General features: G+C 38.4%; 2 protein-coding genes across 5 annotated transcripts in view; both read left to right on the forward strand.

The window, feature by feature from the left end:
• Positions 1-19,171, forward strand: part of adamtsl4 (ADAMTS-like 4) — a 51,292-nt gene extending 32,121 nt beyond the window's left edge. Inside the window, exons 6-17 of the mRNA XM_022673762.2 lie at positions 3,710-3,849; positions 5,117-5,321; positions 7,056-7,225; positions 8,354-8,468; positions 9,613-9,837; positions 10,532-10,661; positions 12,560-12,764; positions 13,050-13,223; positions 13,983-14,162; positions 14,907-15,086; positions 16,040-16,184; positions 16,824-19,171. Of these exons, the coding sequence (XP_022529483.2) occupies positions 3,710-3,849; positions 5,117-5,321; positions 7,056-7,225; positions 8,354-8,468; positions 9,613-9,837; positions 10,532-10,661; positions 12,560-12,764; positions 13,050-13,223; positions 13,983-14,162; positions 14,907-15,086; positions 16,040-16,184; positions 16,824-16,954 (2,000 nt within the window). The 3' untranslated portion in view covers positions 16,955-19,171. The remainder of the gene's footprint in view (positions 1-3,709; positions 3,850-5,116; positions 5,322-7,055; positions 7,226-8,353; positions 8,469-9,612; positions 9,838-10,531; positions 10,662-12,559; positions 12,765-13,049; positions 13,224-13,982; positions 14,163-14,906; positions 15,087-16,039; positions 16,185-16,823) is intronic.
• A 3,961-nt stretch (positions 19,172-23,132) lies between these two features.
• celf3b (cugbp, Elav-like family member 3b) overlaps positions 23,133-25,149 on the forward strand; it is a 30,064-nt gene continuing 28,047 nt past the window's right edge. For 3 of the 4 annotated variants that reach the window (XM_007254522.4, XM_007254524.4, XM_007254525.4), the window contains exons 1-2: positions 23,133-23,457; positions 24,948-24,974. The gene's annotated coding sequence lies outside the window, so the exon portion shown is untranslated. Of the gene's footprint in view, positions 23,458-24,859; positions 24,975-25,149 lie in introns of all 4 variants that reach the window. The other variant, XM_049480027.1, reaches the window with a different exon arrangement.

The raw sequence follows: 25,149 nt of genomic DNA on the forward strand, positions 1-25,149 counted from the left end.
AGTCACAGCTGTAGAATGATATCATCAGAATTCTTCACTGTTCTCACAGGCTGAATATACACAGAGAGGGATTGAGGAATGTGTGTGTGCGTATGTGTGTGTGGGTATGTATGCGAGTGTGTTTTAGAGAGAGAATGATAGAGAGAGATATAGATATATGTATACTTGTCTTTGCCACCTTATTACACTCTTCCATGCAAGCTGATCTTGATTCTGCGTTTAACCTAAAAACCCTTTAAATGTTGAGGGTGCTGTGTGTGTGTGTGTGTATCCATGCCCCCCTGCTGTAGTCCTATGTGTGTGTGTTCCGGTGTGTGGATTTGGAGGGCGCTCCTGCTCGGGTCTTAAACACACAGCAGCAGCTGTGTTCTTAGCGGCAGTGTTACTGTTCCACGGGAATCAGTCGCAGTGGACTTCACTCACACTGCCCATGAGAAACTCTCAGTGAGACCCCACCCCCCTCTATAATCAAACACATCACACAAGCACACAGATGTACCAAGTATAAAATGTATTTAATTATTTGTGCTGAAATATACTAAATGTGTACATATATGTATACAATTATTAGTAATGTTGTAGTTATCAACTGTTTTTTTACTGCAACACATCCTCTCTGTTCTCTCTGCATGTTATCCAAAAGCAGTGTGTAAGACTGGTGGAGGATAACATGCCAAGATGCATGAAAACTATGATTTAAAACCAGGTTTCATTCCAGTTTACCAGCAACCTTGGGGGTATGTGTTTGTTGTCTGTCAGTTAGTTTAAATTTGCAGCGATAATCATTTATTATTATTTAAAAAATAAGAACTATATCTAGAATTTTATCTTTGCATTCTTTGGCCTTTCCCTTTCTCCTTCTCAGCTTCTGTTTCTCTCTTTCTCTATCTTGCTTTCTTTTTCTCATTCTATGTCTTTCTCTTCCTGTTCCCTTTCTCCATGTGCAGATTCTTCTCTCACCCTGTGCTGTACATTCTCTCTTCTCTCTCTTGCTCTCTCTCTCAGGCGTAGTTTATTTAAAGAGGGAGATAGCGGGAAGGGACATTAGACAGAAGAGATTCCACAGTCTGCAGACCCAGCTATCTCTGACAGACACCCTACACAGACAAACAGACATATATACATACAGAGAGAAAGAAAGAAAGAGAGAGAGAGACAAAGAGAATGTGTTGTGGGAGAGGGATGTGGTGGAACATAAAGAAATTAAATTAAATGAAACATGAAAAGACTTCTCCTCATTCTCTCTCTGTCTTTTATCCCCCTCTGAAAAAGCCCCCTCTCCTTTCTGTTAGTGTCTCCATCATAATCTCTCAAAGATAACTCTGACAGAAAGAGAGGTGGGTGGGAATTCTCTCTCTCCCTCATCCTCTCACTCTCTCTCCTGCTCTCACAGCACTCTCACAGCACCTCTCACTCCTTCTCCATTTTCTCTCTTTTTTAAACCTGTTGGATTTTGCTAGTATTTTAGCGCTAAGCTAACAGCTGAATATACTGGAAGGTTTGTTGGCTGTTCTAGATTAAACATGGCAGATCAGTGTCTAAAAAAAAACATTTTGGATCAGATTCCTGAAAGGGATTAATCCTAGTAGTAGACTTAGTTTTCCTTTGAATGGAAAATTTCCATTGAAAATGCTGTCTAGTCCAAGATTAGGCTTAATCTCTTTCTGGATAACTGCCCCATAGAGATAGTTTCCCAGACAAGCATTAAGCCAATCCTTTGACTATATGTTTCTTTCAATTAAAAGTTTCATTCAAAATGCTATGTAGTCCAAGACTAGGCTTAATTCCAGTCTGGTACCTGCCATTTAGGGTTGGTTTCCTGAAAAGAGATCAAGCGTAGTCTTGGACTTTTTAGGAATGTGAATTTTTTGTGATTTTTCATTGAAAGAGGTAAATATTTTGGGATTAGGCTTGAATCCTGCCTGGTAGCTATCCTGTAGGGTTTAACATACTCTGTATGGACAAAAGTACTGTGACACCTGATTCTTAATTTTTTTTAAATCAAAGGTATTAAAAGTAGTTTATCTGCTTTTGCTGAAGTAACTGTACCTACTGCTTGATGTTAAAACTTTGCTGTGAGGGCTGTGGCTGTCCAGCTCCTGAAGTCCTAACCAGTAGGAATCCCTTCTTTAGCTTTGTTTACTTAGATATTCTTGGGCGCTCAAGTAATGAACCCCTTTTTTTCTAACCATGATGACCTAGAAGGATATACAGCTTTGGACAAAAATAAGAGACCATTTAAAAATAATGTGTTTCTTTGATCTTACCAAATTGAAAACCTCTGGAATGTAATCAAGAGGAAGATGGGTAATCACAAGCCATCAAACCAAGCTGAACTGCTTGAATTTTTGCACCAAGAGTGGCATAAAGTTATTCAAAAGCAGACTGGTGGAGGAGAACTTGCCAAGATACATAAAAACTGTGATTAAAAACCACCAAATATTCATTTCTGAACTCTTAAAACTTTATGAATATGAACTTGTTTTCTTTGTGTCTTTTTTGTTATTTCAGCCATTTGTCATTTTCTAATGCTAATAAATGCTTGAAATGACAGTATTTTTATTTGGAATTTGGAAATGTTGTCCAAATAATAGAATAAAACAACATTGTTCATTTTATTTCAATATATACCTAAAAATAGCAAAATCATTGAAACTGATTCAGAAACTGAAGTGGTCTCTCTTTTTTTTCAGAGCTGTATCTATGTGATGGAGAGACTGCCACCAGTATTTGTTATGAACAGATTATTTGCTGTCTCTCGGTACTCAATTGCAGGACTTCCTCTAGCTGATCTGATTAGATTGTTGTGTAATGGCTAACAGAGGATGTTGATATGAGTGTGTATAAATGTGTGCGTGTGTGTGTGAGGCTAGGCCTTCAGGGCTTCTCTCAGGTCAGTGAGAGGGCAGAAGGAAAAGCAAAAACAAGCTCTCAGAACAAGGTCCCTTTCTCTGAGGTTCTGCATGATCATCTAATAATAGCCTTGTAAATTCACTATAGCTCACTATATACATGATAAAATGACTGTTTAAATGCTAAAGATGGGCATGTTAAAATAAAAACACATTTAGTGAGGTGAATCTGGAGCTTGTTAACACATAAAAAGTTGTAAAAAGGAAAAGGAAAACATCTGCAGGGAAAAGTGAATGTAAAAAAATAACCTAAACGTTGGTTTTGAAGTAGTTGTAATGGTTCTAATGGTTAATTTTTTACTGTCATGTCCTCACACTGTATAGCGTAGCACCTGATTAGGCTGTGTTTAGCTTGGTTTCTTTATTTTTCTCTTTATCCTGATGAAGATTCTACACAAACACATATTATGCACAATATATCATTTTAGCATCACCATCATGTTATGTTCATCACATCATTTTACATGAAGCGATGCACAAGGCTAGTTTAATCAAGCATATCATGCATACAAATGACAAAAATACATTGTTCTCATTACATTTTTACCAGAGAAAGATTATATGTGCCCAATATCATTTATTTTACTCTGACCTTGGATAATATTGTATAACATGATATATATAATATTGTAACATGTTGGACCACTGGTGAAATCTGTATAAAATTCCCATCTTTTTAAATAAGGCATGTCATGCAACCCTAATAGAGAATATGCACACTGATGCTTTTTGTAGAACATAACATTTTCAATTCATTTTTAAATAAAAGCTTGTGGTTCTCTCTCTCTCTCTCACAGTGGGCGTGGAGCAGCAGTGTGAGTTGACGTGTCGGCCGGTTGGTTATCGTTTTTATGTGCGTCAAGCAGAGAGAGTACGAGACGGAACACTGTGTGCCAACAGCACTCTTAATGACGTGTGTGTGGGGGGACGCTGTCTGGTGAGAACATGCACCAAACACACATATACACACACTCACATACACACACACACACACAGATCGTTTACTATTCTGTTTACTACAGAACAAACCACTAAACATTAAACTTTGGCGCAGTATTGATACACAACAAATAAAAAAGCAACTGAAGCACATACTGAAAGCACATACTGAAAACCAAAACAGCTTCTTTTGTGAGAGATAGGTCTTAACAGAACTGTACAGACATCTTCCAATTCCTACATATTGCATACAGTATTGTTTCAATATTTGGGAACAATGTTAACAGTAATTTTGATTCTTTATATACAGCTCTGGAAAACAATTAAGAAAATACTTCAGTTTCTGAATCAGCTTCTCTGATTTTGGTGTTTATAGGTATATGTTTGAGTAAATTGAACATTGTTGTTTTATTCTATAAACTACAGACAACATGTCTCCCAAATTCCAAATAAAAATTTAGCAAATATTTATTTGCAGAAAATAGTGCAGTTATTTACAGAAAATAAAGCATTTATTTGCAGAAAATGAGAAATGGCTGAAACAAGATGCAGAGCTTTAAGACCTCAAATAATGCAAAGAAAACACATTCATATTGATAAAGTTTTAGGAGTTCAGAAATCAATACTTGGTGGAATAACCCTGGTTTTTAATCACAGTTTTCATGCATCTTGGCATGTTTTCCTCCACCAGTCCTACACACTGCTTTTGGATAACTTTATGCCACTCCTAGTGCAAAAATTCAAGCAGTCTTATCTTGGTTTGATGGCTTGTGATCATCCATCTTCCTCTTGATTATATTCAGAGGTTTTCAATTTAAATTAGAGGTTTTCAATTTGGTAAAATCTAAGAAACTCATCTTATTTTTTTTCTAGAGATGTACACTTTATATCTAAATGTTTGTGGACACCCCTTCTAATAAATACATACTAAAAGTTGCAACCACTACTGACACAGATGTGCAAATGCACACACAGCTTGTCCCTGCAGTAAAGCCTTGCCAATAGCAATTAATCTATCCAACACCTACTTTGCAGATGCTAAGAATGTCAGGTCCGCTGTGTTAGATTTCATCTTATATTTTAATTTCTGTCTGAACACAGTAAACATTATAGCAATATAAAGTGCATATTCATGTGAAAAAAAAATTATAGTGTTATACTATTTTGTACCATTATCACCTGAGACTACAATGGAGTAAAGCAGATTATGCTGTATTTTTTTTCTCTCCCTCTGTCTCTCTTTATCTTTTGTTCTTTGTTTTCAGAGTGAGGGTTGTGATGGCGTGTTGGGTTCAGGTTTGGTGCGTGACCGGTGTGGTGTGTGTGGAGGTGGAGATGGGTCATGTGAGCGGGTCACTGGGAGTTTTGAGAACAGCAGCGTTCCCCTGGGTTACCACAAGATCATGGACATACCTCCCGGAGCTACTGCCATCAACATCACAGAGAGACGCCAAAGCCCCAACTACCTCGGTATGAATAATAGACTGTATGTGTTGGCTGTGCCTGTGTGTCTGAGTGAATCAGAGTGGTTGATGTGTGGCAAATTTGCAGCTTGCTGCTGTTGTAATGGACTGAATTTGTGACCCACTGACAGCATGTGACCCACTGTATGTTGCACATTGAGTATAAGTATCCACACCTGCTGCACTTTGAATCAACTACCCTCCTATCCTGGAGGTACCTCCTCTGATTGCTCCACTTGACCACTTCAGTTTCTGAATCAGTTTATCTGATTTTGCTATTTATAGGTATATGTTTAAGTAAAACGAACATTGTTGTTTTATTCTATAAATTACTGACAACATTTCTACCAAATTCCACATACAAAAAAAAGTTTTAGGAGTTCAGAATTCAATATTTGATGGAATAACCCTGGCTTTTAAATCACAGTTTAATGCATCTTCGCATGTTGTCCTCCACTAGTCTTACACACTGCTTTTGGACAACTTTTTTGCCACTCCTGGTGCAAACAATCCAGCAGTCCAGCTTGATTTAATAGTTTGTGATCATCAATCTTCCACTTGATAATATTCCAGAGCTTTTTAATTTGGTAAAATTAAAGAAACTTATCAATTTTAAGTGGTCTCTTATTTTTTTCCAGAGGTGTATATAGAGCTTTTATTAATTTTCTTGCCGTTCCGCCATCTGCTAAATGATTTTTGTTTTTTAAATAAATAGATCATAATGATGGTATTGACTGGGCTGTTTTTTTTTGTTAAAAACTCACTTTATGTTCCTATCTTTTAAAAAGAACAGCAGCTATCAACATGACTGTCTTCTTTTCAGCATGCTAGTAGAATGGTAACTCATTTCCCTGCATAAAACAAAGAATAAACAGCCTAACCATTTAAGGATGGCAAGGCAGTTCTCAGACACACACAGACACAATAAAACAGGTTTATTGACAATGTTATCTGGCTAATATGTCAGATTAAACTGCAGCTAAACAGCAGTTAACTCAAATTAAAAGGTCAGATCGAGACTGGATCACCACAAGCGAACCGCTCCAGAGTTCATTTGGGACCGGACCGAGACACCTTTCCCTAGCTGGTCTCGGTCAGGTTGTTTTGATCCACTCTACGATTACTGTTTTCACACCTGCTCAATCAAACCGCACTAAAGGTACAAACGAACCAGTAGTATTGGAAAACTCTCTTAGTAAGTGTGGGTCAGAGTGAATGTGCATTTCTATATACTTTCACATATGCGTGCCAGTGCATGTCCCTCTGACTGTGCGTGCATGTGTGTGTGTGTGTGTGTGTGTGACTGTGTCATTGAGTTGCTCTTGTCTGCCAGACTAAATATTTAATATAAAGTAAATGGAACATCCTTTCTTTCAGACTTCCTGTTTCTCTTGCTCTCCTATTTCTCTGTCCCTTACTTTGTGTGGAATGTCTGTACTATACTTGTCACTATACCTTCAGTCATATGCAAAGTCTGAGGACTCTTGTTGTCCAAATTGATTTTTATGATTTTCATAATTCAGAATAAATGCTTAATTCATAGTTACTCTGTATTTTTAAAATTGTTTGTAGCCTATAAAAAAGGTAACATTAGAACCTTCAGAAAACACACAGTGTAATTTCAACAGAGGTGTCCATACTTTGCACACAACTGTACATTATATTTCGAAATACAGCATAACATATACTATGAACTGAAGTGCATTTTTGGTCATTTGTATATGTGTGTTTGTATGTCCAGCATTGCGAAGTGGCACGGGTCAATCTGTGGTGAACGGGCGATGGGCAGTGGATCCTCCGGGTGAGTACGAGGCTGGAGGGACAACGTTTGTGTACAGCCGACCCCGAGGAGATGAGAAAGGAGAAACACTGAGTGCAGCTGGACCAACAACTACGCAACTGCAGCTATATGTAATAATATACACTACACACAATTACACTACTGCAGCTTTATGTAATAATACACACTACACACAATTACACAACTGCAGTTTTATGTAATAATATACACTACACACAACTACACTATTGCAGCTATGTATACTTAAATGTACACTACGCCCAACTACACTTCTTTACAGTCTGTGGCAGTCAATTGGTGGTCCTTAAATTTAAGGCATCATATCTCTTCAAAAAGGCACCATTTAAGGTGGAACAGGGAATTTACAGAAATGTACTGCTAGCTATTTGTATGCTTGTTATAAAGCAAAGGTTCCATAATACATTGAACCCACATTAAACTATGATAATGCAGTTGTTATCATAATTTTTCAATGAAAATAACAATATATTGTTTGTTTCTTTAACCCATAAAAGCCCAGACCCAGTTCTAAATATTGTCACAAAACTTAAAATTAAATCAATTAAACTAACTAAACAGCTCATTAATTTTTTAGCGATTATGATAAAGACAGATGACTAAATATTCTAAGGTTAAAAATCTTAAAGTTGCATAAATAAGACAACTGAGCTTTAACATGGTTTCAGAACTAGTTATATGTACTGTAAAACATTTTGTTAAAATTGAGTTTACTTCCGAGAAAAATCTCTGTTTGGAGGCGATGCAGCTTTAAAACTTTATCCCAACAAGATTGGAACACCCTTCCTCTAGTTGTGAATGTGAAAAGTGGAGAGGTTAAGTGGTAGAGGCAATGGGTGAAATGGGATTGGGTTTTAGTCTGAATCGCCACACACACATACAGTTATGTAGTGAGTTTATTACAACATACTGTTTCCATTTCTTCCAGATTTTATCCCACCCTCTGATACACCCCTGGGGGAAACTTTTCAGTTAGTATTCAGCTGCTAGAAGAATAAAGATTCCACATTAGTTGCAGGAGCTGTGTGTGTGTGTGTGTGTGTGTGTGTGTGTGTGTGTGTGTGTGTGTGTGTGTGTGTGTAGGGCAGTTGCTTAACAATAGTGATTAATAACTAATTCGAAATGGAATTTGGCCTCTAAGCAAGCATTAATATTAGGTTATGGAGTTATTAATCTCTCTTCCTCTCTCTCTCTCTCTCTCTCTCTCTCTCTGTATGCAGATTATTTTCCACAGACACAATCCAGGTATAGACTATGAATACTACATTCCAGTGAAGCAGGGAAAAGAAAAAGTGAGAGAGTGGGATGGAGGGAACGAACCTCTTCGAGAGATCAGTGAGTTTCTGTCTTCATTCCCGCCCCTTATTTTCTCCTAGCTCTCATCTGTTTTCAGTCATCTTTCGGATACTTAATCTCTGTCTCTGTCTCTCAGGCTGTCTGTCTCTCATCTCTGTCTGTTTCTGTGCAAGTCTGTTCCTCCCTGTTTATTATTTGTGTTTGTTTTATAATACTGTTAATACTGTTTGTTTTATAATCTTTGTTACGAACCAGTGTCAGATCTTTAGTGACGAGTCCAAGTGAGGACATTTTACTTTTTCTTAAAACACAAACTCAAACATTTGCTTCCAATACCTAAAGATTTGGATTCTATTATATTGTGGTTAGGTTTGGGTTATGATTAGGGTTTGGTTTAGGGATTGTACTGTTAGGGTTAATAATAGGGTTAGGTTTAGAGTTAGTGTGGTCAGTGTTATGGTTAAAATGTAGGGTTAGCTTTAGAGTTAGTGTGGTCAGTGTTAGGGTTAATATTAAGGGTTAGGTTTAAAGTTATTGTGGTCAGAGTTAGGTTAAATATTAGGTGTAGTATTACACAGTGTGTGTGTGTGTGTGTGTGTGTGGGAGTATGTCTGTTGAACATGTTTCTTTTGGGCCGTCTTCTCTGATCTCATATTGGGCATCGCTGCTCAAATGTTCTGATCATTTAGAACATGATTTAGACCTTCACACACACATATGAGGACACCATTTCTGGCTGCCTGAGGGTCTGTATATGTGTGTGTGTGTGTGTGGGTGGGTGTGTCTTGTGTTGAGTTCAGTCTCCTCGTGACTCTTGGACTGTAAGTGCGTTCCTGAGAAAGCTGCATACACCCGTCCTTTCTCCTCTCTGTTTCAGTTCAGTCTGACACTTTAATGGACTTCATTAGCAGGGCTGTTTACTGCACTGTTGCTAAAGACATTTTAGCTGGTAACAAACAAAACAGTGTAATCAGTAACAATAAACAGCACAACAAAACTACAGGAGAATCAAAAAGTACACAGTAACTATCATCTAATTGTCGTTGTTGTCATCTTGTCATTGTATCTTCATGTTTGTTATTTTGAAAATACCAAAATACCAGTTGCTATTTAATATTTATAAGAAAAATCGTTCTTTCTATCTCTGTCTGTTTCGCTCTGTTTCGCTCTCTCTCTCACTCAGGTCCTCTTGCAGTGGCTGTTGAAGACCCTCCCTCTCCTCCTGTCTCTTCTTCCTCAAATTCTGCGACCCCAGAGAGGTGGACCCTGGAACGGCCCCGGGTACGGAGCTCAGGGTCCAACCGGAATGCTCGAATCCCACCTCGGACCGACATCCCACTGGACAACCAACCTGTTTTCGTCTGGAGGAGGGGCAGAATGACTGAGTGCTCTGCCACCTGTGGAAAAGGTCAGATGTGTGTGTGTATAATTTAGTCTATAACATTACTCAAGTTTTATTATAGTCTTCATTTTAGTTCTGTTCAGTTAAACGAAATTCAGCAATTATATTTCAATTTCAATTCCATTTACTTTTTTCAGTTAATTTAAATTTTATTTCTGTTTTATGATTTATTAACCATAGTGGTTCGGTAGCAGTAACCCTTTATAATGAGGTAAAAGATTTTTTTCAGAAAATACTGCTGCCTAGACCCTAGGACACGAACTATACAATCATTAATCAGTGTAGAGGTAGAGACAGGGTTTATACTGTACAATGATTACACACATATCTGAAGTATATATTACTGTATAAACACTTAATATGAAGGCATTTTTGTTAAATAAGGGTGTGTTTCAATATCAACACAGAAGAAGTTATAAAAATAAATTCTTGCCAGATATTCTCTTTTTTGTTCTGGGCTTGTTCTGCCATAACAGTCATGCCAAAAACCTGGTGCCAAATGTCAATGTTTCAGTCATGCAATACTTTGTCTTATAATGATGTGTTTTTTGCTGTGTGTGTGTGTGTCATACGGATCTGTTTTAGATTAATTTTATATGCATGTGGAGTGTGATCTTGTATTATAGTTCCCTCTTGTGGTAAAACTATGGTACTACAAGGCATAGCTGATCGTGTTATCTGTATGTGTGTTTATGTGAAGGTTCTCAGTACAGAGAGATTCTGTGTGTGAACAGACACACTGATCAGGAGGTCCACGAGAAAAGATGTGACTCAGCAGCCAAGCCGCTCCCAGAGGAAGAGCCATGCAACATCCATCCCTGCCCACCATTGTGAGTCACATTTCGCTCTGTGTGGTCTGTATGCCCATCTATGTGGTGAACCCTCCAGCATTGACCAAACATTTGAACAAACTTATTGGAGCATTTATATTGGTCTATTTATCTTGTCATTTCGATATCATGTAAAGAACAAGATTCACATTATGTCACATAATGAGCCTCTCCCCCTACCCGTTCCCTCCCTTCACAAATCTGCTTGTATGTCTGTTTCTCGAATGCAAGAAAACTACCTGAACCTGATCTAAAATTTATCTTTAACTATTTTGTGCATACATTTTTTGCATAATTTTGCTTTCTTTATTTTAAAAAAGAAAAGACTAAACCAAGACATTTCTTCAGTTTCTATAACTATAATATAACAGTGTGTGTTCAGACAGAAGCGCTGTTAGCCTTCAACACAAACAAGACAAACATGTAATTATAGTTAAACCCAAACACAGTATTATTAAAAATCTTTTAAAAAGCTTTTACCAGCCCCCTACTAAAATTTATATTTTGATCAGATTTTGGATCCCTGCATTGCAAGCTAAGCTAAAAAAAACCTGGATCAGGAAAATATGTGCAAAAATCTTACTATAACCTTCATACACTGCCTAGCCAAAAAAAGTAGGCACAAAAAAGGTCATACACTTTGTTGGATCGCTATTAGCTTTGATTGCAGCCCTCATTCAGTGTGGCACTGTTTCGATAAGCTTCTGCAATTTAACAAGATTTATTTTAATCCATTGTTGCATTGATGATGGTAGAGTCTGACCGCTTAACAAAGTCTTATCCAGCACATTCCAAAGATTCTCAATGGGGTTAAGGTCTAGACTCTGTGGTGAACAATCCATGTGTGAAAATGATGATCTCATGCTCCCTGAATCACTCTTTCACAATTTCAGCCCCATGAATTCTGACATTGTCATCTTGGAATATGCCCGTGTCATCAGGGAGGAAATAATCCATTGATGGAATAACCTGGTCTATATTCAGTATATTCAGGTAGTCAGCTGACCTCATTCTTTCAGCACATACTGTTGCTGAACCTAGACCTGACCAACTGCAGCAAACCCAGATAATTTACTTAAATCCAGATGGAGACTCTTTTTTTGGCCAGGTAGTGTTACCAACAAAAAGTGGACAACAACACCATAAAGTAATATTATAGACTAAATTATATAACAAAGCAAAATATCAGTGCAACTGATAGTAGTTATCCTTTATTTGCTTGTATATTGTATATGTATTTCCAATATTCAATCTCGCCTGGTCTTTAGCATGGTTACTTTCTCTTCTCTTCTTCCTTGCTTTCTTAGACATCCATCTCTTTGGTCTCTTCATGGCCGCTACTATAATTTGTCCGTAATTGAAAAACTGAACAGGCCTTTTCTGTGTTCGCTATTTGACAGATTTTTGTAGTCCTTGTAGTACTTTTAGAACTAAAATGTCATAAAGTAGTTCACAGTTTTTGAAAGAGATGCAGTTTTTGCAAGTATTGGTCACTCCAGGCACACAGAATTTACATAGCCTGGTTTCAGCAGGAGAGGGATGCTACTGTTCATGCCTTTTACAACTCAATGAAGTGGTGAAGTGTCTTTGAAGTTTTAATTTTAATTCTTTAAAACTGGTGAATTATCAAGAAAAGCCTAGTGTCCCTTCTACACGATGTGGCTAATATTAGGTACCAGCATAGCATGTATCGGCCACAAACTAGCTTTTTTGCCACATACATACTGTGCTGTTACATATACTATGTTATTGTATTGTTTAACACCAAGATTTTTACAATTAGTTAAACAATTTTGAAAACTTGTCTTCTCCTGTAAAGTTGAAATCTATAGCATGACACTGAAGATATAGTACAGTTGTATTAACAGCACTGTGTCCCTGTTCGTGCTTGTTTGCAGCTGGGAGATGGGCTCGTGGTCTGAGTGCAGTGTGTCTTGTGGTTGGGGGCTGCAACAGAGGCAGCTGCAGTGCAGACAGAGTTTTGGAAACCGATCCACCATGGTCCACCCTCAGCGCTGTGCTGGACTGACAAGACCGAACTCCACCCAGACCTGCTTCCCCAGGGTCTGCTCCCGCTGGGAGATCAGCTCCAACTGGAGCTCTGTGAGTAACACACGCCAGCTCGTCACAGCCAGGAGTGTGTCTGAGGGTGCTAATGTTTTATGTGCACATACATGTGTGGTTTTTCTGTGTATATCACGTGATCTACCATATCTGTGTGAAGGCTAGAGAATATGTGAGGGTGATTTGTGTGTGCATGCATTTTAGATATAAATAATGCATTAGAAAGGGTTTTTACAAACAATTAAACAGTTATTGAATGTATGAAAGATTGTGTGTTTGCAGATATTTTACGTGTGTGTACGTTTGTGTTTGTTCCTCTGCCAGTGTTCAGTGGACTGTGGTGTGGGTAAGAGAACACGCAATGTCCGCTGTGTCAGTAATTATGGCAACGAGGTTAGCGAGGGGGAGTGTAATGCCCGGCTCCGCCCACAGGGGAGTGAGGACTGTCACATGGGGCCCTGCGTCACTAATTGGTACTTTACCGACTGGACCAACACTGTAAGTACTAACTACTTTAGATCACCTTCCTTTATTATAGATATATGCAATATTTTTTCAATATGTAATGTATGTCATATCTTTTAATATGAAAGAATAAAAACAAAAAAAATTAAATATTTTGTTTTTTTTGTTTTACAGTGATTTTATTCATTCCGTTTTTATCCGATTTTTTTTTCTCTGATTTTACTGATGTCATTTTGTATGGTAGTCCTTTGTTTTTTTTTTAATATTTTACTGTTTTCTGTATGTATTTATTCCATTTATGTTACATACTTATGTCCTTTTTATAAACTTTTTAGTGTCTGTTCATGTCATTGCTTGAGTCTTAATTACAGACCTTAAGTACAGACCTTTACATTATTAATAACTGCAGTTTCTCATTATTGGAACACTGCTGACCAGATAATATTGGAGTGGTGGTTCAGCCTCAGCACAGTGGTGCCTGTGACAAAGTAGAGCTGTTCATTAACAGCTGAGCTCGTAAACAGGCGTTACACTTTACAGACTGTGGAATGGGGGTCATTATAGGGTCATAACAGTGGTCCGCCGCCCAAACATTTTCCACCAGGAGCAGCTGTGTGCTGTAAACTGATGAAGATGTGTAGGCTTATATAAATTGTGCTGCAACAGATGGTTTACAGTCTTTAACTCCAGTTCAGCTACAGGCTAAGATATTTAGATAAAGGGGAATTGATTAATTAGTGTATATAAATGTTGTAATAAGATTCTAATGTAGTTTGTATGTGTGTTTCTTAGTGCTCTGCGACGTGCGGTCCTGGAGTCCAGAGGAGAGAGGTGCTGTGTTTGACGAGAGGAGGAGGGCGTGGAGGGAATGATGGAGGGGAGTGTGTGGGGGAAAAACCTGCAGATATGAAGGCCTGCAATGGGGGACTCTGCACTCCTACAGCTCTGTGGTACACTGGGCCCTGGGGACAGGTAAGGGATGTACTGTGTGTAATATTAAGGTTATTATGATGTAATGTTAGTAGTGTATATTCCGTAAGTTCTATTCATCAAATGGAACTTTACTGCTGCTTTTGTAACATTGTGTAACTAAAGCTGGGTGATTTTCACAATTAATTCTGTTAATTAAAAATACAGTTTTAAAGCGATTTACAATTTTACATACAGACATTTTATCTTTTTAATCTAAAATATCCGGAAACAGTACTATTTCTGAAGTGTTTATCCGTCTTATCTTGGTTACCGGCACCTCCCAAAGACTAATGCACACATATTTTTATTCCACTCAGTCCGAGGACCGAGCTTGTACCAGAAGAACACAAACACCAAGTGAATATATGCAATATAAAGCATATATTTAGCTAAAAAAAAAAGTACAATTTCTAAAATCTGCAGCGTCATCACTCTCCAGTAAGGATCCATGATAAATTGTGGAAAACAATAATAACCTCTCCTTCAAAGTTGCAGTCATCTGTAGTTTGATTTTAAGTAGGGGGGGAAAAGATTGATTATAAAAAAAAATGGATTTTTTGCAAAAAACTCGAAAGATATCTTTTTAGGACATAATCGACCAGCACGTGTAACATTTCTATAGTACAAAATGTGTTTGTTTAGTACAATGTTAAATGTCACCATAATATCAGTGTACTTTTAATATAGGATAAAAAAATGCCTTTATGTAAGTTGTTATTTAAATGCTATGTTTGTGCTCTGCAGTGTAGCTCTCCTTGCGGAAATGGAAATCAGCGGAGAGATGTTATCTGTGTCCAGAAGATGGGCAGTGACTTCACAGTGGCAGCTGCTAGCAAGTGTTCACACCTGGATAAACCTTCACCTGTCCAGACCTGTGAACTCCAGCCCTGCAGGGCTCAGTGGTTCACTACAGAGTGGAGCACGGTGAGTGAGAGAAAGAGAGAGTGAGAGGAATGCACTATTGAACAAACGTGGATTTTTATACTGTGTTTATATGTGGTAGAGATTTGGGGGATTCGTGTACAGAAACAATAATTGAGGTTTACTGATTTATTAGGTATATAACCTGAACCACATTATTGAATGGTACAGATCTTTAGTATTTCATGCTCTTACTAAATAAACGGGCAGAGATGATAGGTTTCTGAATCTTTGTGGCTACTAGAATAAGTAACATGTAAGGAATTTTTAAGGAATAACCCATATACAAACTGATACACTGCATGGACAAAGGTTCATTCTGTTTATTCAACGATTCTTTATACTCCTATAGCCCACTCTGTGCATTAAGCAAGGTGACAATAGGTTTATGTTCATCTGCTCTAACAGACCTATTTTATTGCCAATCCTCTTTTACAGAGACTAGAAAAGTTATGTTTGTGGGAGGTGGGGGTCCGACTGGTCCAGCAGACTAAGCGCAGCATTCGAATCCTGTTCATGTAGCTTGCCATCGGCTACCAGAGCTCTAAGAGAGCACAGTTAGCCTTGCACTCTCTGGGTGGGTAAAGGGCACTCTCTCCCCACATCACTCCAAAGGGTGATGTTGATCAGCACTAGGAGTCTGTGAGCTGATGTATCAGAACTGAGTAGCTGCGCTTTCCTCCGAGCTTGCTGTGATGCTACTCTGCAATGCTGCATCAGCAACAGTTCGAAAAGAGGCGGTGGCTGACTTCCCATGGATCCGAGGAGGCATGTGCTTGTCTTCACCCTTCAGGTGTTAGGGCATCACTATTATACTGATTATAAAAAAAGCATTTACACACCCACTTGCATTTCAGGTGCATATGTTTTAAGCACTTATCAGAAACATGTAATATACAGATATGCACATGCATACTAATCTTTCTCTTTCTCTCTTTCTCTCTGTTTCTCTGCAGTGTTCTCGTTCGTGTGGAAAGGGATTACAGACGCGGGAGGTTCGCTGTGTCTCAGCTGATAAGCAGCACAGCATTGACTGTGATCTTGAAAGCAAACCAGAGCAAGAACAGCTCTGCAACACACTGCCCTGCAGCCCTTTCCCAGGTGTGTGTTTGTGTATCAGTATTCATAAGCGCTTATTTTATGTTTCCGATTATATGGATGGGTATTTAAAGGATTCTAATGTGCCTGCATTTCTCACACTTCCTCTTCATCTGTCTCCCACAAATATTCGTATTATTAATAATAGATAATCTAATAGATATTAATCAATAATAATCAAATATGTCATTTGTTTTGTTTGTTTGTAGTATGGCTGTATTGACCCATTAGAAATGTGTTCATTTTTATGTTTTTCTCCACCTCTCCTTCTCTTTCTCTGTCCTATCTTCTTCTTTTTCTCCATTTCTCTATCCTCATTCTTTCTCCCCTTCCTTTCTTCCCCTTTCTTTTCAACTTTTTCTCCATTTATTTTTACACACTCCCTCTTGTTCCCTTTGATTTTTCTCTCTCTCTCTCTATACACTTTACAAAAATATCAAATATTAACAATACATTACTTTGTATTAAATACTTTTATGCAATATATTGGCAATGTTATCCAATATATTCAATATATTTTTCCTGTCTTTTGCTTTCTCTTTGTGTTTCTCTTTTTGATCTCCCCTTCTCTCCCCTCCCAATTCTTCTCTCTCTCTCTCTCTCTCTCTCTCTCTCTTTTTCTCTCTCTCTGTCTCTCTGCAGATGAGAACTGTTCGGATCGTCGGCATAACTGTATGATGGTGGTCCAGGCTCGTCTGTGTGTGTACTCTTATTACAAAACAGCCTGCTGTGCCTCCTGCACTCAGAGCGCTCAGCGGGCCAAGCGACACTGACCTCTCCACAGGCCTGAGGTCAGAGATCAGGCCAGCGTCACGCTGGGACCGGGACTCATCCGCTGACATCAAATGCGGACATCATACGCTGAGCGGCTCACGTCTGGACCAGAAACCCAGACATTAAGAAGTTTCCAGAGTTTTCTTGGTGCTTCAATCCCAGACTGAGCTGGACCTGCCAATCACAGCTAACCCATCCCACCATCCCTACCCACCCTGCAACACACTTAAAGACTCTTTCTTAAGGAGACAACCTTTTTTATGACCAAATATGCCTTTAAATGTTTTAAAAAAGCACTAATCTTCTTTTCCAGCTCTGTCTGTGGGAAATTTTTAGGTAAAGTAAACATGAAAAACCAAAATGTAGGATCATGTGCCCCTTGCATTTGATTATCCTGTTTATGAGTTCATTAATGCTTCATATTGAATAATGATGATGAGGTAGGAGGTACAGACTGTTGTTTCGTTTGTATCTGTAGTTGGAATTTGTTGCTTAGTGTAAAACACTTTTTTACGTGGTTCCTTTAGACTGATTTATATAGGCCACTTCACAAAGTGAGCTTTTTATTTAAAGATTCGTCCGCTGTAGTTTGGTTGGAAGAGTCATTATGTGAGGAATTCTATGGACATTTCAAGTCATTGTACGTTTCAAATGAGGTTATAAAAGAGCCCATAAAAAAGCATAAAGTAATCAACAGAATTGACAAATTGATTTTATCATCATTCTGTAGGTGCTAATAACAAGCTGTTACTGTTACATTGTTGCTTCTTCTAAAGCTTAAGGTAAACCTCTTAAACTCTGCAGAGCCACTGATGGTTTCTTTATTATTACCTACTGGTATAACTTAACCACAACTCAACTCAGCCAGTTTGCATTGCTTTGCATGTATTTAGCAAACAGCAATCCTATCCTATCCTATATTAAACGTAATATGGAATAAATGGGGTTAAAGCAGTATTATGTGAGAATTGGTATGGCTTGCCCCATGAGCTTCCTTACAATTAAAAGGTATACAGACCTAATCACACCAAAAATATTTTTTTCCCGATGGAATAAACAGATATAACTTTTGATACAAGTTTGTATTTGGATTTGAACTCTGCTCCGGATAAGATGAGCTCTGATTGGTCAACCTAATTTTAACAGCCACACAACACTGAAAAAAGAGCCGACTCATTAAAAAAATATAGGACAGAACTGCTACTAAAAAGTAAAAGAAACATGTGGACGGACTTGTTCAGTAACATGACTGTGGTTATGCATCTCTTGAAAGCAGTGTCATGCCCACTTCACTAGAGTTACATAGCGCAGGTCATGCATCAAAATTACAGTACTTAAAAGCTATTGGAACAATGCTACGTAATGCTGCTTTAACTAAACTTTCAACACCCAGTAAAAAGGATTTCTTGTGTTTATGGTATTTCTTCAATACAGAGTTCGATAGCTCACTGTGAGTCCCCTGCTGCAAGGCTGTAAGCTACTGTAAGCTGTCCCCATTCGACCCTTATACACAAACACACAAACATACACACACACTGATGGCTTCCACCGTCTCGTGTGTAATAGCTGCACTCTTTCTAACTGCAACAATAGCAAGCTACTCTTTTGTACTAAGAAACGTTCTCAGAACACTTGTATACAAGACTGATATGCATGTAGACAGTAGTCTCTTAATGAACACAATCTCGTGTGGATGTGTGATGTGTTCAGTGTAGGAATGCGTCACTTAATATGAACAGGACAGGATTTGATTATCTGTCATAAACTTGTTATATATGTTTATGTGTGTGTATATGTGTGTGTGTGAGTTTTTGTTTGTGTATATTTGTGTGATACACAATACAGAATATATTGTTTTGTATGTGCTACATGTTTTATGTGTGTGTGAGAGAGAGAGAGAGAGAGAGAGAGTGTAGATACTTTGTGTGTATAGTGCCATAATCAGACAGTAGCAAATACCCTTTAGAAAAAAACAACTATACTTTTATATTAAAGAAAAAAGAAAAGAAATAGTTATTTATCTATGATTCTTAAAAAAAACAGATAATTTATTTTTTTCTTTTTAAATGAAGCAATAGATAAATGCTCTTCTTACTGTTTGGAAGTTTTTTCAGAACATGTTCAGTAAGAAGTTTATTAGGGGTTTGTCATTAAAAACACACATGGGTACAAATGTCATTATAGTACTCAAAATAAATAAACTTTGAATGACAAAGGATGTGTGTTTTATGTGTGCATGATGGGTTTTCTCCAACAGAGGGCAGTGTTGTGTCCCACTGGAATATAATCAAGAGGAAGATGGATGATCACAAGCCATCAAACCAAGCTGAACTGCTTGAATGTTTGCAATTTTTGCACCAGGAGTGGTATAAGGTTATCCAAAAGCAGTGTGTAAGACTGGTGGAGGAGAACATGCCAAGATGCATGAAAACTGTGATTAAAAACCAGGATTATTCCACCAAATATTGATTTCTGAACTCTTAAAACGTTATGAATATAAACATGTTTTCTTTGCATTTTTTTAGGCCTTTTTTGTTATTTTAGCCATTTCTTATTTTCTGCAACTACATGCTCTAAATGACAAATGCTGTCCATAGTTTATAAAATAACAAAAACATTGTTAATTTTACTCAAACATACAGGTGCTGGTCAACGAATTAGAATAATTTGAAATAGTGCAATCATGAAATTCTTTGAATGAATTTTTGGGCAGAAAGCAAATCAGGTGTTCACCGCACCTGTCCTACTCGTTAGACTAATCACAGAACTCGTTACCTGGAAAAAAATTTGCTCAGCTGAGCTTTCCAAAAGGCCCATTTAGGCCATTTAACTGTGACACTGTTGTTTTATTGAATTAGAATAATGGAGAAACCGTTTCATTGAATTAGAATAATTTTTATTATAATTACAATCATCACTTTCTCAGTATTTTGTGGCTGCCCCCTTGGCTTGTATGACTGCCTGAAGTCTCCGCGGCATCGATTTGACCAGCTTGTCGCAAGTTTCCGCACTCACAGCTTCCCAGGCAGTGGCGATGTTCTGCTTCAGTTGGTCCAGCGTAGTAGGCTTTCTGTCGCGAATTTTCCGCTTGACGATGGCCCAAAGGTTTTCAATGACATTGAGGTCAGGCGAGTTGGCCGGCCATGCCAAAACTTCAAGCTGTTTTTTAGTGAACCAATCTTTGGTCGACTTTGCCGCATGAGCCGGTGCAAGATCCTGTTGAAATATGAAGTCTTCTTCGCCGAACTGTTCCTCAACAGTCGGAATCAGGAACGTTTCCAGAACATCTTGATATACGGCAGCATTGACAGTCTTCTTGAGGAAGCAGAGTTTCCCTACACCTCGAGCGGACATGCATCCCCAGACCATAACGCTCTGGGGAAACTTGACGGATCTTTTCACGCACTCGTGGTTGTAGGTTTCGCCACCACGACGCCAGTAACGAGGACCTTGGTCACCGAAGGAGATGCAGAAGCGTGATTCGTCACTGAAGACCACTTTCTGCCAGTCTTCAGCAGTCCACTCGCCGTGTTCTTTGGCCCACTTCAGCCGTTTCTCCATTTGTTTCTTGTTCAGCATCGGTTTTACTGCTGGAACGCGAGATTTGAAGCCGACTTCGCGCAGACGACGGTAAGTGGTTGATCTGGAGACGTCAGCGCCGGTCTGCTTGTTCCACAAGTCGGTGAGCTCGGAAGTGGACTTGAACCGGTTGCTGACTGCGATCTTTCTCAGCTGCTTGTTGTCGCGAGCAGAAGTTTTTCGGACGCCGGAACAGTTGGTGCGCTTGCTGCAGTTTTTCTTGAGAGCTTTGCAGACGGAAGACTGGCTGATGCCGAGCTGCTCAGCAATTTTAGTTTGGGTCAAGCCTTGTTGGCGAAGGGCTTGAAATTGAGCCACTATTCCGGTTGAGAGGTCGCGCTGCTTACCCATGATTGATTTTACAACTTAGAAATTCTACTCAACCCTGACTTTATACTGCGCAGTGAACACTCTTCACAGAAAACAAAAATTCGAGCATTTATTCTAATTCAATGAAACGGTTTCTCCATTATTCTAATTCAATAAAACAACAGTGTCACAGTTAAATGGCCTAAATGGGCCTTTTGGAAAGCTCAGCTGAGCAAATTTTTTCCAGGTAACGAGTTCTGTGATTAGTCTAACGAGTAGGACAGGTGCGGTGAACACCTGATTTGCTTTCTGCACAAAAAATGCATTCAAAGAATTTCATGATTGCACTATTTCAAATTATTCTAATTCGTTGACCAGCACCTGTAGATATACCTATAAAAAGCGAAATCAGAGAAACTGATATACTCCTATAGATCTTGTTTTTGCATTTTTCTCCTACTTAAACTTTTCAGTTTATTAAACAAACTTTAATATCAGATAAATATAACCTGAGTAAATTCAAAAAGCACTTTTTAAACAATGATTTCAAGGGGAAAAAACTATCCAAACCAATCTAGCCCTTTATAAAGAACTGCAGTTCTCACTTGCCTCTGTAAAAATTCAATAATGAGATTGAGACTGGTCAAAAATGTTCTTCATGGGAGAGTTCCAAAGCAAAAAACACAGCTGACCAAAAACCATCTTGATGATCCCTAGGACTTTGGGTAAATATTTTTTGGACTGACACGACAAAAGTGGAACTTTTTAGTAGAGTGGGACAACATTTCTCCACAGAGATGTAAAAGACTCATTGCCAGTTATTAGTAAAGCTTGATTGCAGTTGTTGCCACCAAGGGTTGATAAATATATTTTTTTAAGTGCTTATTATATTTACTCAGGTTATCCTTGTATAATATTAAAGTTTGTTTGATAATCAGAAAAATATCAGTATGGCAAAAAAAGCAAAAACAAAAGAAAACTGTAGGGAGAACAATACTTTTTCACAACACTGTCTATACATTAATTTCCTTTATATATAATATATGAAAAATTAATATCTACACTGGTGCTAATTTACATCTCATTTAAGTTTGAATTTATGTAAATAAAATTTAGAACATACACTGAAATACACTGAAAACAACATGTTTAGTAAATTCTTGTTTACCTGTCTATGTGACTGCTGCTTTAATACACTACCTTGCCAAAAAAAGTCACCAAAAGGTCACACGTTCTAAAATTTTGTTGGACAAAATTCACTGTGGCATTTTTCAGATAAGCAAAGCCTTCTCTAGCACATCTCAAAGATTCTCAATGGGGTTAAGGTCTGGACTGAACAATCCATGTGTGGAAATTATGATCTCATGCTCCCTGAATCACTCTTTCACAATTCCAGTCCTATGAATTCTGGCATCGTCATCTTGGAATATGGCCGTGCCATCAGGGAAGAAAAAATCCAGTAATGGAATAACCTGGTCTATATTCAGTATATTCAAGTAGTCAGCTGACCTCATTCTTTCAGCAGGTACTGTTGCTGAACCTAGACCTGACCCACTGCAGCAACCCCAGATCGTTTGCTTAGTTAAATCGTGGTGGTGACTTTTCTTATTTGGCCAGGCAGTTGTAGGTATGATGTGTCGGCTGGTGTGCCCACTGTTTTAAGATGTGCCCATTTAAGTGCCAGCTGTAGTCGGATGTGCCAGGTGCTGTGGGGACTGCTACTTTAAAATTTGGGATGTTGGTTTGGGTGATGGCAGCTTTGGGGGGGGGGGGGGGGGGGGTGCTGCTTGCTGTGCTTGTTGGTGTGCCAGTTGATGTGCTAGGAGCTTTAGGGTTTGGTGTTTTGGTGTGCCTGGTGATAGCTTTAGATTTTGGGTGGTGTTGACCCTTCAGAATATTTTTTCTAAAGGTTTTCATAAGATGTCCTATTTTTTTCATGTGTGTGTGTGAGTGAGAGAGAGATAAAGAGGGAGACAGAGAGAGAGGTCTTCAGCACCACGGCCAGAGCTCTCGGCAAGAACAATGGGAGGTTCTGTGGTTCAGCATGTCAGGGACCAACTCAAATTATACTGGCATTTAAAAAACGAAAACTAACAATAACGTCAAAACCAACACGCATGTGTTTCTACATTACATACACAACTCTTGATAGACGACACTATAAAATACACATCGCGATGGAAGTGCAGGGAAAGCAGACACAACGTGGGTGTATTTATTTTTCGTGGTGTTTTGAGTGTGTTGATTGTCGACGGTCCCTGGCGGCTACATCACGACCAGTCAACAGCTGAAGAGAAGGAGAGGGAAGGGGACAGTCAGGAGGAGGGAAGTGTAGCTACTGAAGGCAGGAATATCACTGCTGGCGTGAGTGTGTGCGTGTGTGAAGGTGTGTAAGGGTGTGTGAGAGGCTGAAAGTGTTCAGTGAGCAGAGCCGGGTGTGTTAACAGCGCTGAAGGAGCCCGGGGGGATGAGAACACACACCAGCCGACCTGTGAGGCTGAAGATAGAGGAGCACTGAGGAGCTGAGCGCGTTTAGAGGGAGACAACACCGATACACACTCCTCACCACCTCCACAACCATTCACTAAAAACTGGGCACGAGCGGCAGGACTGGGTACGGTTCGGTTAGCACCACTCACTCACCGTGGTGTGGGTGTGTTTATTATGTGTGTAGCCTGTGCGCGCGCGCGTGTGTGTGAGTGTGAGTGTGATATATCTACACGTACATTATGTACATGTGCAGCCTGTATATGTGGCGTGTGTGTGTCTGCCTGTGTATAGGTTCTATGCTGTGTGTGCTTGTGTATTAATTCTATATGTTATATTTATGTGTCTGCCTGTATATATACACATACATTACACGTACACTATATACAGCATATAGAAACACATGCACTATATATATATATATATATATATATATATATATATATATATATATATATATATATATATATATATATACAGCTAATATAGGCTAGTTACACTACATATATAATAGCATACATATACACACAACTCACATACAGCTCTGGAATAAAAGAAAAAAAGAGACCACCTAAAAATGATGAGTTTATTTGATTTTATCAAATTGAAAACCTCAGGAAAATAATCAAGAGGAAGATGGATGATCACAAGCCATCAAACCAAGCTGAACTGCTTAAATCTTTGCACCAGGAGTGGCATAAAGTTATCCAAAAGCAGTGTGTAAGACAGGTGGAGGAGAACATACCAAGATGCATGAAAACTGTAATTTAAAAACCAGGGTTATTCCACCAAATATTGATTTCTGAAGTCTTAAAACTTTACGAAAATGAACTTGTTTTCTTTGCATTATTTGAGGTCTGAAAGCTCTGAATCTTTCATGTTATTTCATAGATTTCTCATTTTCTGCAAATAAATGCTCTAAATGACAATATTTTTATTTGGTATTTGGGAGAAATGTTGTCCGTAGTTTTTAAATTAAAACAACAATGTTCATTTTACTCAAACGTATAGCTATAAATAGCAAAATCAGATAAACTGATTCAGAAATTGAAGTGGTCTCTTATTTTTTTCCAGAGCTGTATATAGCCTATACATGCACTACACATATGCCAGCCACATACTATATGTACACATACACTAAAACATTCTATATACACAACTACACTACACATATACTACAAACACATACTCTCTAATCAGCATATATACATAAATATGTCTACAGTATACAACCTATATAAGCTTACTCTGCATATACGTAGCATGCATATTAGTATATGTCTTTGCATTTACATTATCTCAAAATGTTATGTGTGGACCAATAGAAATGCTCCAAAATTTAGGAGGTTTTTATTATGATTTATAGTTTTTATTATTGCTGTTATGAAGATTTGTAGTTTTTGTGTGAATGATGAAATCCACAAATGTATATATGTGTATATATATATATATATATATATATAGTGTGCCTGTGACTTGTATGTTAACCAAGGCAGACAAAGACACTCCTCCTCCTCCTCCTCCTCTAGGCACTCTGTTCCCTGCACGGGTTAAACAAAGGAAGTGCACCCCCTCTGCATCTGAATAAATGTGTGATTCTTTCTGTGTCTCTTGCAGCCGGCTCTAGAGGAACACAGCATTGAGGTAATTATGAAGTAATGTCATTACTCTGTGGAAATCTGAGGCGTGATAGACGCCATGATTGCCTTTAATGGCGTAATATTATTTGCATAATTGTTGTGATGATTGGCAAATGTAAGTGCCTTTGTTTTATTGTTTCTCTGTCTCTGTATTCAGGAACATTTTTCTTACGTCTAAT

Source organism: Astyanax mexicanus, chromosome 6, assembly GCF_023375975.1.
Source record: "Astyanax mexicanus isolate ESR-SI-001 chromosome 6, AstMex3_surface, whole genome shotgun sequence".
In the NCBI taxonomy this organism is placed as follows: Eukaryota; Metazoa; Chordata; class Actinopteri; order Characiformes; family Acestrorhamphidae; genus Astyanax; species Astyanax mexicanus.